Source organism: Drosophila subpulchrella, unplaced genomic scaffold (assembly GCF_014743375.2).
Source record: "Drosophila subpulchrella strain 33 F10 #4 breed RU33 unplaced genomic scaffold, RU_Dsub_v1.1 Primary Assembly Seq354, whole genome shotgun sequence".
In the NCBI taxonomy this organism is placed as follows: Eukaryota; Metazoa; Arthropoda; class Insecta; order Diptera; family Drosophilidae; genus Drosophila; species Drosophila subpulchrella.
The window spans coordinates 8,465,934-8,483,717 of NW_023665577.1; the positions used below are offsets into that span (position 1 = coordinate 8,465,934).

A 17,784-nucleotide genomic window follows, 5' to 3' on the forward strand; every position below is an offset into this window, starting at 1 on the left:
TAACGCGCGCCAGATATATACAAATTTTTACTAGGAAAGTAGGAACTTAAAATGATGTAACACAAATGTGCTGACCACGATTTTTTTTGCCCATAAAACAGTATTTTTCAGACGCGCTTGGGGAGTTTTAACGCCATTTTAGGCCATAAGTTTGTTTGCCAACATTGCTTGGAATCCTTCAAAGACTACGTTTTCGGCATCCAAATCGAACCACCCTTTTCCACATATCCCCGTAACGAAAAGCTTTAATGATGTAGCTGCATTTTGAAGTCGAGGGCTGGCACTTGAGGAAGGAATCACTTTAATCACACACAACGCCTTTGTTTCAATGTGAGTGTTGGTGGGTCCCTGGAGAAGATACATTTTTGTAGCAGACAATGAATTGAGTGTCACAGTTAAAGTCTCTGTTTGTTGATGGTAAAAATAATGATGTTGTTCTCTGGCTCTTGGAAAGGAAGTGCTTAGAGCAATGTCGAATTTTCCAATTCGGAGCTACAAGTTTACTGGTTAAAGAATAACCAATACTACATAAAAACGGAAAAAAAGTTGTTATTCATTTTAATTTTGTTTTAATGGGATATGATATTGTGTCTTTATTTTTATAAAACTTTATTAATTGTTATTAATTATAACTTTATTAAATCGGACCATTCATTAAAAAGTTATAACCAAACAATAATTAATAAACAGGTGATAGGGATGAACGATAAGTGGTGCTTTTTTATTAGTTGAGTCTGATAGTAGAGGCCGTAGACTATAGCGTTTTCTCTTGTTTATGGTTACGGAACTATCTGCATTGTTAAATTTTGCCAATCAAATTTTTTTGTGTGTAGAGACCATTTCTTCCACGCGGTCTAAGCCACGGCCGGGAAAGCTAGTACTTAAAATTTGGTATTAAAAATGCGATCGTCACGACTTTATTACCTATTTTGTCACATGTTTATCAAGGGCTAAAAAGGGAAGAGATTATTTGGCACGCCAAGTTTGCTGGTTTATGACTGCCACAAACAATGCAAAGCAAGTGAGAAAACGCCATGGCAAGCCAGGAAAAATAATATTTGCTTGAAATTCAATATTTGTTTTATGGGTCTCCTCGTTTGAGTGATGTGCAAAGTATCGATTAGAAGAAAATAAAACCTTTCCAATTGATCTGTGACAAGCGACTTGGGTCTTTCTTATTTATTTCTCCGAGTGAGTAACCAACTGTGTTAATATTGCTTTTTTTGTTTTGCTAGTGCCATTATCCATGGTTGCTGTGGTTGCTGCTGCCATCACTCGTGTGTGGCTTAATTTGCGGTTCATTATGCAACTAATTATTAACGGGGCGTTGCATTTTGCGTTTTTCCGTATCTTTATCATCTTTTTTGTTCAAATTTCGCTTTATTTATAGACAACACTTGATGGCTGTGTTTACTTATTATATGACTCGTTCCTGGACGGTGATATTCAAGCAGCCGTGTCGTATAAATTACAAATCCACTTTGTTGTCATATCAGAAAGCTTGATCTTCTTAAAAACATACTTTTAGAATCTTTTAACATACACACAAAAAAATTTAGCTATAAAAAACTGTATTTGTTGTTACTTTGTTTACTATTTAATGGTTAACCAATCATTAACATAGTTTTGTGTGTATTTTGCAATGTGTTGTTAATAAATCCAACTGGGTCTTGCGTCTCGTACACCTAGACTCCCAAGAAAAGGTCTGAAAAGTTAAGACCTTACCTAAAATATAATATATTGTATAAAGTCTTAAACATACTTTCACACTAGCTGGAAGTCACCTTTAAAAAGTGGAATTTAAAAACAAGGGAGAACGGTATAGTCGAGTGTCTCGACTATCAGATACCCGTTACTTAGCTTTTAAATTGAAAATTGATAAAAGTTAATTAAAAATGTTTAAGTGGCCGCTTTAAAAATTTGAATAGTCTTCGAAGATTCGCCAAAAATCGAATTAAGCACACGTGTTTTGCCATACGAAAGTTAGTCGTCGGTTAATGGGAAAACAGAAAGATATACAGCGCTGTTACGCTCACAAATTTTCAGTATTTTTACTGCCTTCTAGTGCTTTTCAACTCTGGGTTAACTATCTTCCGTCTTCTTTTTTTTCGCTTATGTGAGTTAGTTAGAGTGGGCGTGGAAAAGTTTTTTAGGTCAATCGATAGGTATAGACGAGATCAATACATTTCAATTAAATTCTTGTATTCTTGTATTTTGTGGGTGCCACAGTTTTGCGCGGCTTGTTGGCGTTACAGTGGGCGTGGCACATCGGCGTAACAAACTTGCGCTGCGTACGAAGGAATCTAAATCTTAAGTACCAACCCTCTTTCTTTGATAGTTTCCGAGATATGCGAGAAGAGATCTATTGGGTCAAGCAATAGATACTGTTTTGGGCGGTTTGTGGGCCTGGCACCTTGAGGAATAAAACTTGCGCTGCGCAGGAATCTGTAGAATCTGCATGCTTAATCCCAGTATTGTAGCTTTTATTGTGTCCGAGATCACAGCGTTCATACGGACAGACGAACATGGCTAGGTCGACTAGTCGGCTAGTGATCCTGATCAAGAATATATATACTTTATGGGGTCGGAAACGCTTCCTTCTACCTTTTACATATTTTCCGACGAATGTAACGGGTATAATTAACTGTTTCTGTGACGTATCTGTGAATTTAGTTGATATCTTTGCCATTATTATAACCGTTACTCGTAGAGTAAAAGGGTATACTAGATTCGTCGGAAAGTATGTAACAGGCAGAAGAAAGCGCTTCCGACCCCATAAAGTATATATATTCTTGATCAGGATCACTAGCCGACATATTCCAAGACTAGCAGCTGTTACAACCCAAAACGAATTAGCAAATGTTATTCGTTCTGCGATTTCTATTAATATTTGTGTATAATTTATTTCGATTTCGTAGGTTTTAAATTTTGCGGCTATTTAAAATAGTTTACTTGCCCACACTCAAGGTTCGATTCGGCAATACGTGTACTGGTTCGATACTGGCAATACGAATACAATAGTGATAAAATAAAAAAAGAAGGACATAAAGAAATATCAACATAATAAAAATAGTCATGAACTTAAATTAAAAATAAATATTATATAAAAGTGAATTTTTAAACTTATATCCATTGGGATCATTGCAAGTTTATATTCGGTCCTAATTTCTCTCCATTCTGCACTACTATCTTACAAATAAATATGTTGACGTTATTAAGTTTTCAAAAACATAAGTATTTTCAGCGCCGTCATAAAACTAGTAATGAATTTTTAACGTGGTGCTTTTGGTTGAACACATATCCTTCCATTTGTGGTGTTGTCGTGTGGCTTTTGTGGATGTTTGCGGAAGTGCGCATAAATAAAAGTTCGTTTATTACACTTTTGCGGCATTTCGGCAAATTTTTGAGACTAGACCGCGTCTCACGCATTTTTCTAATAGCTTGCACGCTTTAACGGCGATGCCAGCTATTAGATATGGACCAATAAAGAATACGACCTTATGCCCGACCATAAATATAAAGTGGGAGATATGTGCTTGGCCATTAATCTGACTGGCCCAATAAGTAAATAAACCTAAAGAGTTCATCGCGTCGAGATAATTGAATTTTTCTCTTAGTTTGGATATAAGTATTCTAAGCACGTTGCACACTAAAAGAGTTGAACGTGAAACCGAGACAAACACGTCGAAGCTGAAACATTCGTCAATTATGCAACGTGCATTGAACTATCTGGCGACCCTTAGGGAAAAGTATATTCTAGTGAATCGTCAGTGCATTAAAAACAAAGCTCTTTCTTACTCTGCAATTTTAGTTTTCCGTTACGGAATATTTGCAGTAGAAACAGTTAATTCAGTTATATTCGTTAGTTGCTTGTAGCAAACTTCTGTCACTTTTGATGTGAAAAAGTTAACTAACAACGCAAGATTGGATTGCCTACCTAATTTTCACTGCCTTAGGTTGTATTCATAGGATTCGCTAAGGTCCTGCACGAGTGTACTGGATAACCCTTTGACTGAACCTTTCCGAAAAAACAGAACAAGTAAAACCGCTCACAAAAAGGTTATTTTCATGTCTGGGACCGTAAATAACACAGTGTTACAAAATTTGATTTTAAAATTTTTACCTCAATGGCTGCTAAAAAATCTTATTCGCTTTGACTCCCCATTTTGAAATGTGTTCGCCAAAAAATTGACCTACACAATGATTCTAAGAAAAATGACCTCAAAGTTGAAAAAGAGCTGTTATTTGTTTTTTATAAGCCGCAGATTCTTGTTGTGTAAATAAAAAAATAAACAAAAAAGAATTTTATGATTTTTTTAAAGGGAGATATAAACGACAGACGACATAGTCATAATAGTAGTAGTAGTTAACTTCCTTTCTTGTTTCATATTAAATTATACTCTCGGGAATATCATTCTTATTTTATTTCAAAATTTTGAATGAAACAAGAAAGGAAGTTAACTTCGGCAAGCCGAAGTTTGTATACCCTTGCACGGACATGGCTAGATCGACTTGTCTAGTGATGCTGATCAAGAATATATATACTTTATGGGGTCGGAAACGTCACCTTCACTGCATTGCAAACTTCTGACTGAAATCAAAATACCGTCTGCAAAAAATCGTACGATTATATCATATAGCTGCCATAGGAACGATCGAATGATTAATGGGAAAGTAGGGGAAAATTATTATTGCTATGTTATTTTTAATCATATTCTCCTTTACTTCAGTATGAAGCATTAGTTAATATTAAAGAATTATGAATTCAATTAAAGAAAAATCGAATTACTTTGCCTTAGGAAGGATCGGAAAATTAATGTCATAATAATACAAAAACCGTTACTAGTAAATTAAAGTGGAATATTATTTTAATATATCTGTAATTATTTTTTAGTTTTCTAAAAATCGGAAAGGTCTGTACATACATTGCTCCCATAGGAACGACCTGCAAGAGAATAGAAACTTCGTCCTGCCGAAGCTAAGGAAGCTAGCTGGTTATTTAGATGTTTTTAAGATGTTTAACTAAAATTAAGATTGCGGCTCAAAAACAAAATTTTAGTAACATGCTCGGATTGTTTCCCATAGTGCTTCTGTTCTCGCCCAGCAAATGTCCCTCTCTTTCTCCATTCTGTAAAAGGTACGCCTTCCCCACATTTCCAATCCTACCTAGATGTTTTGAAACATATATACTATTGCCATTAGTGACTCGCACGTTTCGTTTTGTGAGTGAGATCACAGCTGAGATCGAAATTCATGCAGGGCTCTATTAAGCATGCAGATTCTAGAGATTCTGACGCAACGCAGTGGTACTTAATGTTTTAATGCTAGAAAGTCGGACTTTTTACTGTTAACAAACTTGCAGATTTTCTGGAAAAAAGATTTAATTCTTTTGGTCACAGATGATTGCTGTTACAAAAGCACTTAATTACATTCCCTCAGGTTCTGCATTTCAATATATATAAATGCAGAAGAAGTTAAGGAACTAATTAAGCGACTAAAGCCGATCAAAGCTCCTCGGCACGGCAGTACCGACTGATTTATTTAAAAAACTCCACTTACAGTGAGCTGATCTTTTCCATATGCCCGCCAAATGAGAGGCTACGGTTCTCTGATGTCAAATATTGTTCACACCTTTTTATGCTGAAAGCCAGTAAGAAAATTTTAAAGAATGGTTCAATTAAGAGCGAATCAGATAATGCCGGAAATCACCAACAATTCGGACATAACTTGTGCACTTGATCTTGCACCCAGATCTTTGTCAAGAATGAGCATATTTTGATATCAAATGGATTATATATGAAGGGTTTCCATTTTTTCCCTCCGCTGAACCCTAATTTGCATACATTTCCCTTGGAACCAACAAATTCTGGCACTTTGTAACTTTTCTTCCTCTGGTCTAGTTTGTAAACATTTGCTGTGCAGATTTATGGCTGGATATGTGGGACCGCATTACCACGTGAGCGAAACTAAAAATAAAAAACCAAGCCAAAAAACTAAAGGGAGCAGAGGATGGAATTTGATTTAAGGCCTTACACTGCATGTAGGATGTTTTCATATTGCATATGCTCCTTGCATATTCATATGCGACTACCATATACCCTATAAGTTGGAAATAAAGATATTACATTGTTATTAGTTATGTAAAATTACAAAAGCTGTAATGATTTTAAGAGTTCGAAGGGGTATCGAAAATTAAAAAAAGCCCTGTACCTTATACATTGATGACGCTGAGTTTAACAATAGCCTTTTTTCTAGATTTGAATTTCTAGAATATTTCAAGAATTGTATACTCATAAATGTACCTGCGAATACGGAAAGGGTAAGTCCCTTAAATCCAAGCCGCGTAATTGCTTGTTTGGCAAGTGTAAGTCACACTATTGCACATTGGGCTAGACATTGTGGCGCAAAGTAGTTCAAGGCAGGCGTTTACTTAGCCTATAAATCTTGTGCTGGGATTTCCTCCACCTTAAAAGACCTACCTGCCCAGAGCCACCGTGCTTTCATTCTCATTCTGTGCACTCGCTTAGCAGAGCATTTTCACCTGCGATGCGTTTATAATGGAAGGCGGGAAGGTATGAAAAGCTGCGAGCGACACATCGCGTATACGCCACGTTGTGCATAGTAGTTAGGAGGATGAGCAGGTGGGCGGGTGAAGTAGCATTGCGTGTTTGCTTTTTGCGTATGCATATTCCACTTGCTGGCTTTCCTGCTTTTCATGTTGTCATTCATTTGTTTGACGACTTTTGTTTGCTGGCAATCAGCCAAGGCTAATAAAAGAACAAAATAAGCCAAATAAAACGCTTCACCAACTAGTTTCAGTTGAGTTGTGTTGAGTAAATACCATTTTATTTTATTTTAGGTTCCGCCAGTTGATAAAATTGAGAACTCTAGCCTTGTGGTTCCCGAGAAATGGAAAGTAATTGAAATTGATTGAACTGTGTGGCTAGAGTCTCTTTGTGGGAATTAACAAAGTATATTTAGGAAGGTTTACTATTCTTGCCAGCTTTCCTAGTAGTCGACGGTGACTTGGGACCAGCGGAGCCAGTGGCACTCCTCTTTTTGGAAATTTCATCGGTCTGCCTAGAAAACACGAAGCGATGATACTGTCTGGCCAAATTTGAGCACTGCAGAGGTTCGTTGGGATACCGTTGATAGCAGTGTACCAGTTCCTCCTCGAACTTTCCGATCTCGCCTTCACAGTCCTTGGCCCATTTCACGGGCTTTCCAAAGAGGTCCTGAACTCGCTGCAAGGACTTTCCAAACTCAGTTTCCTCAACCTCAAGGGAGCGCCTTTTCCAGGACCTGGCTACTTTTACAGGATGCATATCCTGCACTTCATTCGGCTTGTGTTCCATGGTAGTGGGAGAATCGGAACGCGCTTCTGCTGTGGACCCTTGACTACATTTTTCGCAGATGGTAGTCCCCTGTGTAGTGGATTTGGTGGTGGCCTGATCGATCCTATGCACCACATCCCGAGTAATCTCAAATGGCATCGGATTTGCCATCTGCACAGTCTGCGGCTTGCTGTTGGTGGCACCCATTTTTTAATATTTTCTGAGAGCTTGCTTCGGCTTTTTAGTTTATATTTATTGCTCCTTTGTGAAGTGACAGATAATTTGAAATATTTGACCTCAAATGCGAAGCCTTACCTATGGTTTCTTTCCCAAACCGTTCGTTCTGTCTTTTTTGTAATTATTGCGACTCAAATGCATTCGACCAACAAAAAACTCAATTTCCTAACATTTTTTATTCAGCCAGCTGTCAGATTAAAGCATTTTGGCAGTACAAGTATTCAATACGAAAAGTGTAGATTTGTATAGTCGAACTGTTTATCATTTTGGTCAAAAAAATGTATACAAATGTATCGATTTTGTTTATCTCGTAGTGCAAGTAAAGTGGGTCCCAAAGATCTAGGCTTGAGACAAAAACAAAAAAGCCTTGGAAGATTTCTTTTTAATTTCATGCCAAATTTTACTCGTTTCATTTATTTTGATTTCATATTTAACATACATCATAAAATTTCTCATATAGAATACCTTTGATGTCAACTAAGTTGTTAATTAGGACACTCTTTGTCATACATATATTCGGATCTGCAAAGTGGACTACGCCTATGGTGTCCACTATAAAAAAAAACGAGCCAGGAACATTACCTCAATGGTGGTTCGGAAAAGTGCTCATTGAAATTATTTGAATAACATTGTTGGAGTGTTATTTAATGCCTTAAAATGGTGGGGGACGTGGATGGCCATGATCGTTGATGGCCGTCACTGAAATCACGGTACAGCATTGTGACATTAATCATGTGTCCTTTATAGACCGCACTCCACATTTAACATGATTATTTGGATATGCTTTTTCAGTAGACAAAAAAATTAAATTTTTTATAAAAAAAAAAAAGTGTTACATGATTTTTATACACTCATAGAAATTTTACTGTAAAATCGCCCTAAAAACAAGGAAAATCGCCCTAAAACGGGGGTCAATGGCGACTGGGTAACAAAATAAGGGCAACATTTTCTAAAAATAGGCATGTATTGGTCTTACATTTAGTGCGATTTTTCTTAGATCTAGGGTGCATTTTCATAAATCTAGGGCGATTTTTCAGTTTTCAAAGGTAAATACCCTTAACATATGATAAAAAATTTTAAGCATCACCGGCGGTTTTTATTGAGATTATGGTGACTTTATTATCTTAATGGTAAATTGCCTTAAATTGATGGAAACTTTTCTTAAATGTGTGGTGTTTTTCTTGTTTTAAAGGTAAAGCGCCTTAAAACATTAAAACAAATTTTTTTAAAAAATCGTGCTTGGACATGTTTGCTGGTTCTCGGCAAACATTATCTGCGGTACTTTTTCCAGGAATTTTTTCAGGATTATTTGATGTAAAGTCCTTTTTTTAATATAATTTGAGAGGGTGGGAGGGCAAGGTTATTATTTGGCCGCTCCACGCATGTTGGTAAACTGCTAATTAGAGTAATATGAACTGAAAGTAGTCATTAAACAGAATCAGGAAATAACATAAATATAAAACAACTTACTTCTTGAGAAAAATCTTCGCGGTCGCAGCGAGAATCGAACTCACGACCGCTGGGTTCGCAGTCGACCGCTGCACCACAGACGCATCGCGCTAGGTGACGCGCAAAAAGTGTTCATATCTCAACTTGTTCTAGGAACAAATTCTCAATTTAATTCTCGATTTCATGATTAAGGCGATTTTTCTTAATGTTAGGGCGATTTCATGATTAGGGCGATTTTTCTAGTACTTATGAAAACTATCCTAGCCTCTTAACTATGTCTGCCTCCTTTCCCCTACATACTTTTCATAGAATACACTTAAAATAATGAAAACGAACAAAATGTTTTTCTTCTAACTTTAAGTCTCTGTAACTCGAATATTCTACTTGGCAGATGGAAGCTTGATTTTTAGAAGTTGGAGTAGATACGCAGTACACAATTTAAAAAGTTATCATCCTTGTAATGGCCATATGATATCTGCTTAGACTTGACTAGCTGACTGGATTAAAATGTAAGCAAGTTGTAAAATCTTTTAACCACCCTTGCCTACTGCTACACGTGTTCTGCGACGCTCATTGTTTTTCTGCTGAATAAGAACGAAATTGTAACTGTGGCAGCCATATAAGGTTGCAGCTTCTGGCACGTGCCCCCTGTCATTAGCCCCTCCTCACCTCAACTAACACTCGTTTGCGGCATCTTAATTGTGCTGTCAATCATTTTGCATATTTGCACAGATCCAACAACAAATTTATACGGGTTAAAAGATAAATAAAATGAAATAAATTTGTGATGGTCAAGCGGAAGCACAGTAAATTGTAATGGGAAATGAATTTAAATATATGCAAAATGAGCACAACGAGGATGCTGAATGTATGGGTGCTGGAAAATGACAAATCATGCGAAATGGCTGAAAGGTCGCACTAACTGAATAATATTTATTGATTGTTGATACTCGATTGCTCGTGGGCAATTTACACAGCAGCCAATTAAATGATACGGCAGAAAGGAAGGAGAGATTTTTCGAATGCCAATTTGGCATAGGAATTTTTCATCAATTGCTCAAAGTCAACAGGCAAAACGATTAATTTCCAGCGCCAAAAATCTTCTTGTTTTGGGTGTTTAGATTTGCGGACAAAGCACACATTTTTAACATTAAACAAATTTTCAAGGGAATTAACTCTTGAGGATGGTGTGATTGGCAGACTATCGACTGGTATACGCCATCCAATGCTTTAAAGAGTCGAAAAAGCTTAAATCTCCAAGGCAGGTGATATCTTAGCAAGAAATTGTGTACTTGTTTTTTAGATTGTAGTATGAGATTATAATGTATTCATTTTTTACAATCCGAACGTAAGATTTAGTTAGTTTATAAGACAAATGGAAAGCTGATTGAATTAAAAGTGTTTGCAGAACGCGATTTGGTTTTTATTTTCTGGTTGGCTTGTAGAAAATCTATAAATCTACATGAGCAAAAAAATATAAATCGGTATCAGCCCCGGGAAAGATATATGCTAATCCTAAATAAAGCATGAAGACAATGATAGAGTGGTCAAAATATTTAAGCTATTTGATGTCCGAACAAAATAAAGATTGTGTTGATTGAGTCTTTTTACGTATGTATCTAGTAAGGGCGCTGATCAATTGCCATATGAGAAATCCGGATTTCTCATCAATATTAAATGCTTTTTGTACATCGCCTGCTGTTTTTGAATAAAATAGAGCTCTAGAGAAACATGGTACGAAAATAAACTCAATGGTTGTACATAACATCGACCGAATTAAAACCACAAGCTTTATTAAACAATAGAAGATCAGAAAAGTATTTTTATGGGACAGATTAAATGGACGAAATGTAAAAACGCATTCCAATTTTATTAACCAAATAAAATTTCTCATATTCAATAAGTAACAGCGCATTTTGATTAGCGGTTAGCCATAGGCTTTGCCAAAGGTCTTGATTTTTATGCCATCCCTTCTGAATCCCTGCACACTTTCCACAGCAAAGTTAATGGCTTACAGTTGAGCCAGAAGCTTCATAACCTCTGTGCCTGTTGCTGACAGACCCTCGAATGCGGCTTAAACACCTTAGTGGCAGAAAGCGACAAAGAACCAAATTACCTCCAGGTAATCAGCGGCAGTTTACGTTTGTTCGGTCCACTAAACTTTTACGGCCGGTCCACTTATCTTGTGAATTTATCTACGAGCCGCACGGAAAATGACTTTCGCTCCATCTTAATGACAGGTGTTCTGATAGCAGGATCTGGGCCTGAGGCCGGCATATTTCCAGCGCGTCCTTTATGTCTCATTAAAACTTTACGCACATCAGAAGCAGCAGTGGCAAAAAGCTTAATAGTTTAATTTCCCGACAAGAGACCCAAGACCTCAGAATGGGTCAAATGAAAAAAGGTAAATGAAAGGTAAAAACGAAAGGTAACCAAAATAAAGAGAAACGGCCAACATTTGGTTTTAGGTTTCCTGGTAATAAATCTTCTTTTTCTGCTGACATGTGAGTAATCATGTGCGAGGTGGGGTTGGATCCCTGAAAGCGGGAAAAAAGAGTGAGAAACAGGAAGAGGTTGGGATGTCTGACTTTACGTTCCTTTTTCCTGGCTGGTCTTAGATTCTTTAGATTTGCGTTTTCTACATTTTAATACTGTTTGCTTTTCGTTGAGGTTTAAAGAGGGAGTCAAAAGAATTGAAAAAATATATTTTTAATTACGTAATCAGTGCTATGTCTTTTACATTTTTATGCTTAACCCGAAGTATGCTTGTACGCTTTGCTATGGTTTCCGTTTGCCCTTTCTTTCGGTGGACCTAATTTACTCAGCCTTACACCACGTAAAATACATAAATCGCTTTTAAGCATTTTAAAAAATTACATTTTGTTTGTTAAGAGTTCTGTTTTCCTTGCACTTAACTTACGCGTTGTTCTCGTCTTTGTTAAATGAACTGACCAACACTTATACAATTACCTTAAAAAAATTAAATTCTATGAATAAAGCATTTACACTATTAATAATAATAATTTTCAACAGACATTCATTCGTCTTACTTACTTGTTCTAGATCTACAGATTTTTGTGAGTTTCTAAATCCATGTGATGCACAACAATATTAGTTTTTCATTATTAGCACGTACTATTTTTTCATGATTTTTAATAACACACTCAGTGGTTTTACTCATAACTCCACATTTTTAACTTTTAATAAGCTACAACTGCATATATAACTTTATTGCTTTTGTAATAATAACTTCAACCTAAGCCCGCATATTGCAATCGTTCTGCAACGGCAAATGTAATTCTTAAGTACTTGTACATTCGGGTCTTTTACTTTTATTGTGTGCTATTTTTAAAGATTGATTTTTGTATTTCTTTATTTTTCGGTGACACTTAAAGTTTTGTTATTTCACATTTAATTAATGAAACTATTTATTCTGCTCGAGTACTTTTGGTTGAAGAGAGCGCTTTGGAACGAACGCATCGCGGCAAAATTTCAAAACAAACTGATTGTGTGAATTTTCCGTACTGGTCCATTGAGTCGGAAAAGCAAGTGGAAAACAGCAGCAGCGACTTCGTAGTCGGCATCATCTCAATTTGCTCTCTGAGTTTTGCGCTCCATTCGCGAACCGCTCTCTTGTGCTAAACAGTGGGAAATTTTCCTGGTTTTGTTTGGGAAATTTAGCGTGGAAATGCTGCTGTTCTGCTCGCTGCGATGGGCGGGAAAAGGTGGCACGTGCTTCTGCTTTGGGCCGTCAACGTCTGCTACGTGATTCTAACTGGTCCCTCTGCTTCCCGAGTCTTGCGTACTTTATGAATGAGTTACATATACGCACACATGCCTACAGAAGGCCGGAACTGATCAGAAAAATAATCACTGGTCGCCCGCTTGACAGCCTTCTAAACAGAACCTATTTATATACCCTTTCAGAGGGTGTTACGATAACAGCCAAAAGTTTGCAATGCAGTAAAGGAGACGAATCGAGCCGGATCGAACAGTCATGTTACTTAGCTCCCATATGATCGGGAAAATAATGAAACAAATTGAAATCGAATTATACGTACACAGCTTCGGTGTTTATACAGTAGTATCATCTGTTTTTGTCCATTTTTTTAATATTTCAGAATTTTGAATAAAATTATAATTTGGACGACTATATTATAAAGCTGTCATTGCAATAGCCAGATTTAAAAGTTAATCCAAAAACAAGATTTTGGGGGAGTTTCGAGAATGATAATGTTTGTCCCTTTGCTTGTGGGTTTGTCAGAATCCCTTTTTATACCCGTTACTCGTAGAGTAAAAGGGTATACTAGATTCGTCGGAAAGTATGTAACAGGCAGAAGGAAGCGTTTCCGACCCCATAAAGTATATATATTCTTGATCAGGATCACTAGCCGAGTCGATCTAGCCATGTCCGTCTGTCCGTCTGTCCGGATGAGCGCTGAGATCTTGGAAACTATGAGAGCTAGGCTATTGAGATTTGGCGAGCAGATTCCTGAGCTTCTTACGCAGCGCAAGTTTGTTTCAGTAGAGTGCCACGCCCACTCTAACGCCCACAAACCGCCCAAAACTGTGGCTTCTACAGTTTTGATGCTAGAGTAAAAATTTAAACTGAAATGAATTGTTCTCATCAATACCTATCGATTGACCCAAAAAAAAGTTTGCCACGCCCACTTTAACGCCCACAAACCGCCTACAAACTTCAAAAAATCGTAAATATGAACGCGGATATCTCGGAAACTATCAAAGATAGAGTATTGGGATTTCAGATTTAGATTCCGTAGCCTTGTACGCAGCGCAAGTATGTTATGCGAATATGCCACGCCCACTCTAACGCCCACAAACCGCCCAAGCCTGTGGCGCCCACAATTTTTATGCTAGATTAAAAATTTTAACTGAAATGTATTGGTCTCGTCAATGCCTATCGATTGATCCAAAAAAAAATTTGCCACGCCTACCCTAACGCCCACAATGCTTAAATCTGTCTTCCGCCGGTAGGTGGCGCATTTAAATCTCGCTTTGCTGCTTGCATATCTCCATTTCCCTTTGGTCCCTTTAGCTGAGTAACGGGTATCTGATAGTCGAGGTACTCGACTATAGCGTTCTTCCTTGTTGGTTTTGGGATTTTGCGGACTTAATGGGTGTACTAGAGAGCTCGAGATATAAATCTTTTGTTTTACGACTTTTGAAAAATTCCGATAGTTTCTCGGAAAATCCCAAAGAAAGAGCTAGATTTTAAAGGTAAAAAAATTGTACACTAAATTTTAGAAAATTTACATTAAAATTACTTTTCTCTAAATACAAGAAAGTTATTACCACATCAGATTCGCGTTTTTAACAAACTAAGAAAACAGAGTTGCCTGTGCATTGACGCCTCTGGTGGCAGGTATATGGAATATGTTCACATAGATGGACTAAAGTCTCAACATATATTCCTACACATTGCTGTACTTCACTCTTCGTTCGGTCAGCTGTTGGTCATCTATGCTCACGGAGAAACAAGATATGGTGACCATTACAGCATGGCTATTAAGATGGCTACAAGCAGGAGCTCAGAATCCAAAAGAAGTGATATTTTAGAAAAGTTAATTCTTATATGAGCAACATATTTATATTAATTTTGATTTATTGCAGGTGTGCGATTCTTCAAGGGCTTTGCTGTCGGCCTTTGCTTAGCATTTGCGACCTTCAACACAGTTGAAGCGTATGCAGATGCTTGCATGTCAGCGAATGTGCCAAGAGCATACATACGCATCGACGTCGCTCACTATATGAAAAATTGGGACGATTTTTTTAAGAACGAAAAAAAACTGGTAAAACGTTTTTATTTATTTGGAATTGGACAGCTCTTATTGGCAACTAGTCCCGAAGATGCGCGGACTATTATTAGGGCATTGCTAATAATTTCACTGTGTAAACGAGGCGGAGATGGGACTACTTGTTTGAAAGAATCGGTCCAATTAATAGAAAGCCGAACAAAAGGAAGATAGTCAGCTAAATGCTATTGTCGACGCAGCTGAAGACATACAAACAAGAACGGTCGACGACCCTGGTAAACTGTATTAGTTTAGAAATTACTACACCCAAAAAAAGGACACTACGCATTGGCATTTTTTAGTAAGAATATGTGGTCACATTGACAATATTTCTCAGTAATTTGATACTCATTCGGGGTATAAAAGGCCATTTTTAGGGTCAACTTGAAACGATTCTAGTATCAATATGAACGAATAAATTGTTGATTTCACACCCAAAAAATAAAAACCAATAATTTCTTTTGCATTTTTTTTTAAATAAAAATTTGTTTTTTTTATTGAAGTTATATATGTATTTTATAATATTTTGAATCTTACAAATTTCCTGCAGTCAACCAGGTATACGTTAATAGGCCAGCCAGTAAATATATAGATTTTATTTATTTCTAAATAATAAAATAAATAATTTAAAAAAAATATAATTAAATAAATATTGTTGAATTAATTGTGTAACAGCAAACGAACCAGTTAAATTTGTTAGACATCCTTCGTCCAAATTGGTTTCCTTAACAAATTTGACCAGCTTCTGCATAGCAACGTTGTCCTCCATAATGAACTTAAATGAAAAAAAAACAAATGGCATTAAAAAATTGCAAGCGATCGCAGTAACGAATAGATACTCATTCCTGCTTAAATATGTATGTATGTAACCGCAATCTACATTCTTGTGCGTTCTCGGGAACTCCGTTCTAAATATACATACAAATGTAAATACATGTGCTGTTTCGGAGAATTGCATTACACCATTATTACATTAATTCATATAAGATTAGTAGCTTAAAAGTCCTATTAAATCTGTATTGTTTATAATGTAATGTGCATATGTAAATATCGGTCTAATTATTTGTTTCTTTTGGGAACTTTGCATACGCTTTTTTTTAATTGCACACTTACATTCAAAATATGTGTTTAGTATATATATTATATTATTAGGAATGTACTTACCTAATTAAATAAACACTAGAACCGCGCACCGAAATATTTGTCGTCTTTTACACAATGTCGAGCTCACAATGATTTATCGATAACTACGCTTGCTTGCACGATAGGCGCAGTTCGAATTTCGAAAATAGAAATACAATTATTGGTATCGACGAGACCCTGGATTTGGTCAAAATGACACTAATTAGGATCAAAAAAGATTTTTCATACAATGTAGTAAACTTTTGACACTCATTTAGGATCAAATTGATCCCAAAAAATTGATCCTAGGTGTAGTGTCATTTTCACCCACACTTATCAAATTGACACTCGAAGATTTTTTTTTGGGTGTTGTAATACATTTCGTTTCGAGATCAGGGTTCACCTACCACTAGCGTTTTGTGGTACGTGGAGTGTAAACGATGTAAAAAAATTACAAACTAAAATAGCAGCAGCGGATGGAACGCACGCATTGGGATCCGCTGCATGGTCAAAGTTTCTGTACATGGAATGTTTTCTGTAGAGTATAAGTTTGCCATCTCTACTTGCGATGGGCCCAGTAGCTAGGCAAGCGAGTCGGATTCGGGCCGGCCATGGTCCTGCGGCGCATGTTTCTCCCTGGTGGCGATTGGGCGTTGGAGCGACGGGGGGCGGCCTCCGGAGTGGTGGAGCACAAGCAGCCGTTCTTGGTTGTTTTGGGCCCACAGTCTGAGGCTGCTGCGACGTGGTGCAGCTCGAGACGATCCGCTCGCCGCAGTGGAACGGGTGGACCTGCGGATAACTAATAACTGCGCAGCCGCCGCAGAGGTAGATGGCTGCTCATCGGACGAATCCTCGGATAACTCGGCGATTGTCTGCTGACGTTCCTGCATTTCGGCCGCACGCTGGAACACTTCCTCATCGTCCTCGGTGTCATTGCCATCATTAAGATCCCAGCCGGAGGAATACAGCTTGGGCTGCACATTATCGCGCTCAATGGTCAAGGTGGTTGGGCTCTGATTTCTTGGGGGTGTATGGTTGGAAGCCGCCTGAGCGATCGACTCGAAAGTGTCGCTGTCGTCGGAGTTCACCGACTCGTTCTCAGATTCAACCAGGGACGGCGGAACGGGCGAGACAACTTGGCCGATGCACAAGGCGTGTGCCGGACTGGAGCCGCAAGTGTTGCAGTACAGCAGAAGTATTGAATTGTCTGTGCGGCCGGCCAGCGCGATGCATTTTTCGGCAACGCACACCATGTCGCGACGGAAATGTTCGGCGAATGCATTGGGCTCGGTCTGCCAAGTGGCGTCCTGGCTAGACAATGCGAAGCCCCAGAGGGTCACGTCGTGGAACTCCTCGTTGTTGTTGCATAGTGGGCACTTCAAGAAGTACCCGGAAGTGTTAGCGTACACATGCAGGCATCTGCGGTGGTACCAGCCGTTCCGGCAGCATGGCGAATAAAGCATGTTCATCACATTGAAGCGCTCACCCTCCTCGACCAGCAGCTCTGTGCAGATGACACAGATGGAGTCCGAGCTGGTCGGACGACGGCGATGGGTGATCACATGGCGGTGGCAGTACGACTTGTATGTCCCACGGAACTGGTTCTGGGCGAGATTCTTGATGCCGCACTTTGTGTGAAATGTTCGACGGCATCCGGACTTGCAGCAGCCTATGTTGGCGCCCGGGCGTTGACAGTAAACGCATATGAGATGGCGGCAACGCCTGGCCTCGGCGACGATGTCGTCCATCAGGAAGCGCCAAATGCCGACGCGGCTGTTGCCGCGCTGGACGAGATTCGAGCACAGGTACAGAGAGTTGTGGTGCACCAT

At 38.2% G+C, this 17,784-nt stretch overlaps 3 protein-coding genes across 4 annotated transcripts in view; all 3 read right to left on the reverse strand.

Annotated features, from left to right (window-relative positions):
* LOC119559927 (5-hydroxytryptamine receptor 2B) overlaps window positions 1–12,213 on the reverse strand; it is a 39,072-nt gene extending 26,859 nt beyond the window's left edge. For both annotated transcript variants that reach the window (XM_037873131.1, XM_037873133.1), the window contains exon 1: window positions 12,075–12,213. The gene's annotated coding sequence lies outside the window, so the exon portion shown is untranslated. The remainder of the gene's footprint in view (window positions 1–12,074) is intronic.
* Window positions 6,834–12,213, reverse strand: LOC119559928. Its single transcript, XM_037873134.1, has 4 exons — window positions 12,075–12,213; window positions 9,042–9,169; window positions 7,650–8,986; window positions 6,834–7,595 (listed from the first exon to the last, which is right to left on the reverse strand). The coding sequence occupies exon 4, from the start codon at window positions 7,539–7,541 to the stop codon at window positions 6,978–6,980; it is 564 nt and encodes a 187-aa protein (XP_037729062.1). The 5' UTR covers window positions 7,542–7,595; window positions 7,650–8,986; window positions 9,042–9,169; window positions 12,075–12,213; the 3' UTR covers window positions 6,834–6,977.
* A 4,323-nt stretch (window positions 12,214–16,536) lies between these two features.
* Window positions 16,537–17,784, reverse strand: LOC119560276 (PHD finger protein 7-like). Its single transcript, XM_037873644.1, has one exon. The coding sequence runs from the start codon at window positions 17,782–17,784 to the stop codon at window positions 16,537–16,539; it is 1,248 nt and encodes a 415-aa protein (XP_037729572.1).

Excerpts from the sequence above, each read along its gene's own strand:
- LOC119559928 (XM_037873134.1), bottom strand. The coding sequence starts at position 7,541 with ATGGGTGCCACCAACAGCAAGCCGCAGACTGTGCAGATGGCAAATCCG.
- LOC119560276 (XM_037873644.1), bottom strand. The coding sequence starts at position 17,784 with ATGGTGCACCACAACTCTCTGTACCTGTGCTCGAATCTCGTCCAGCGC.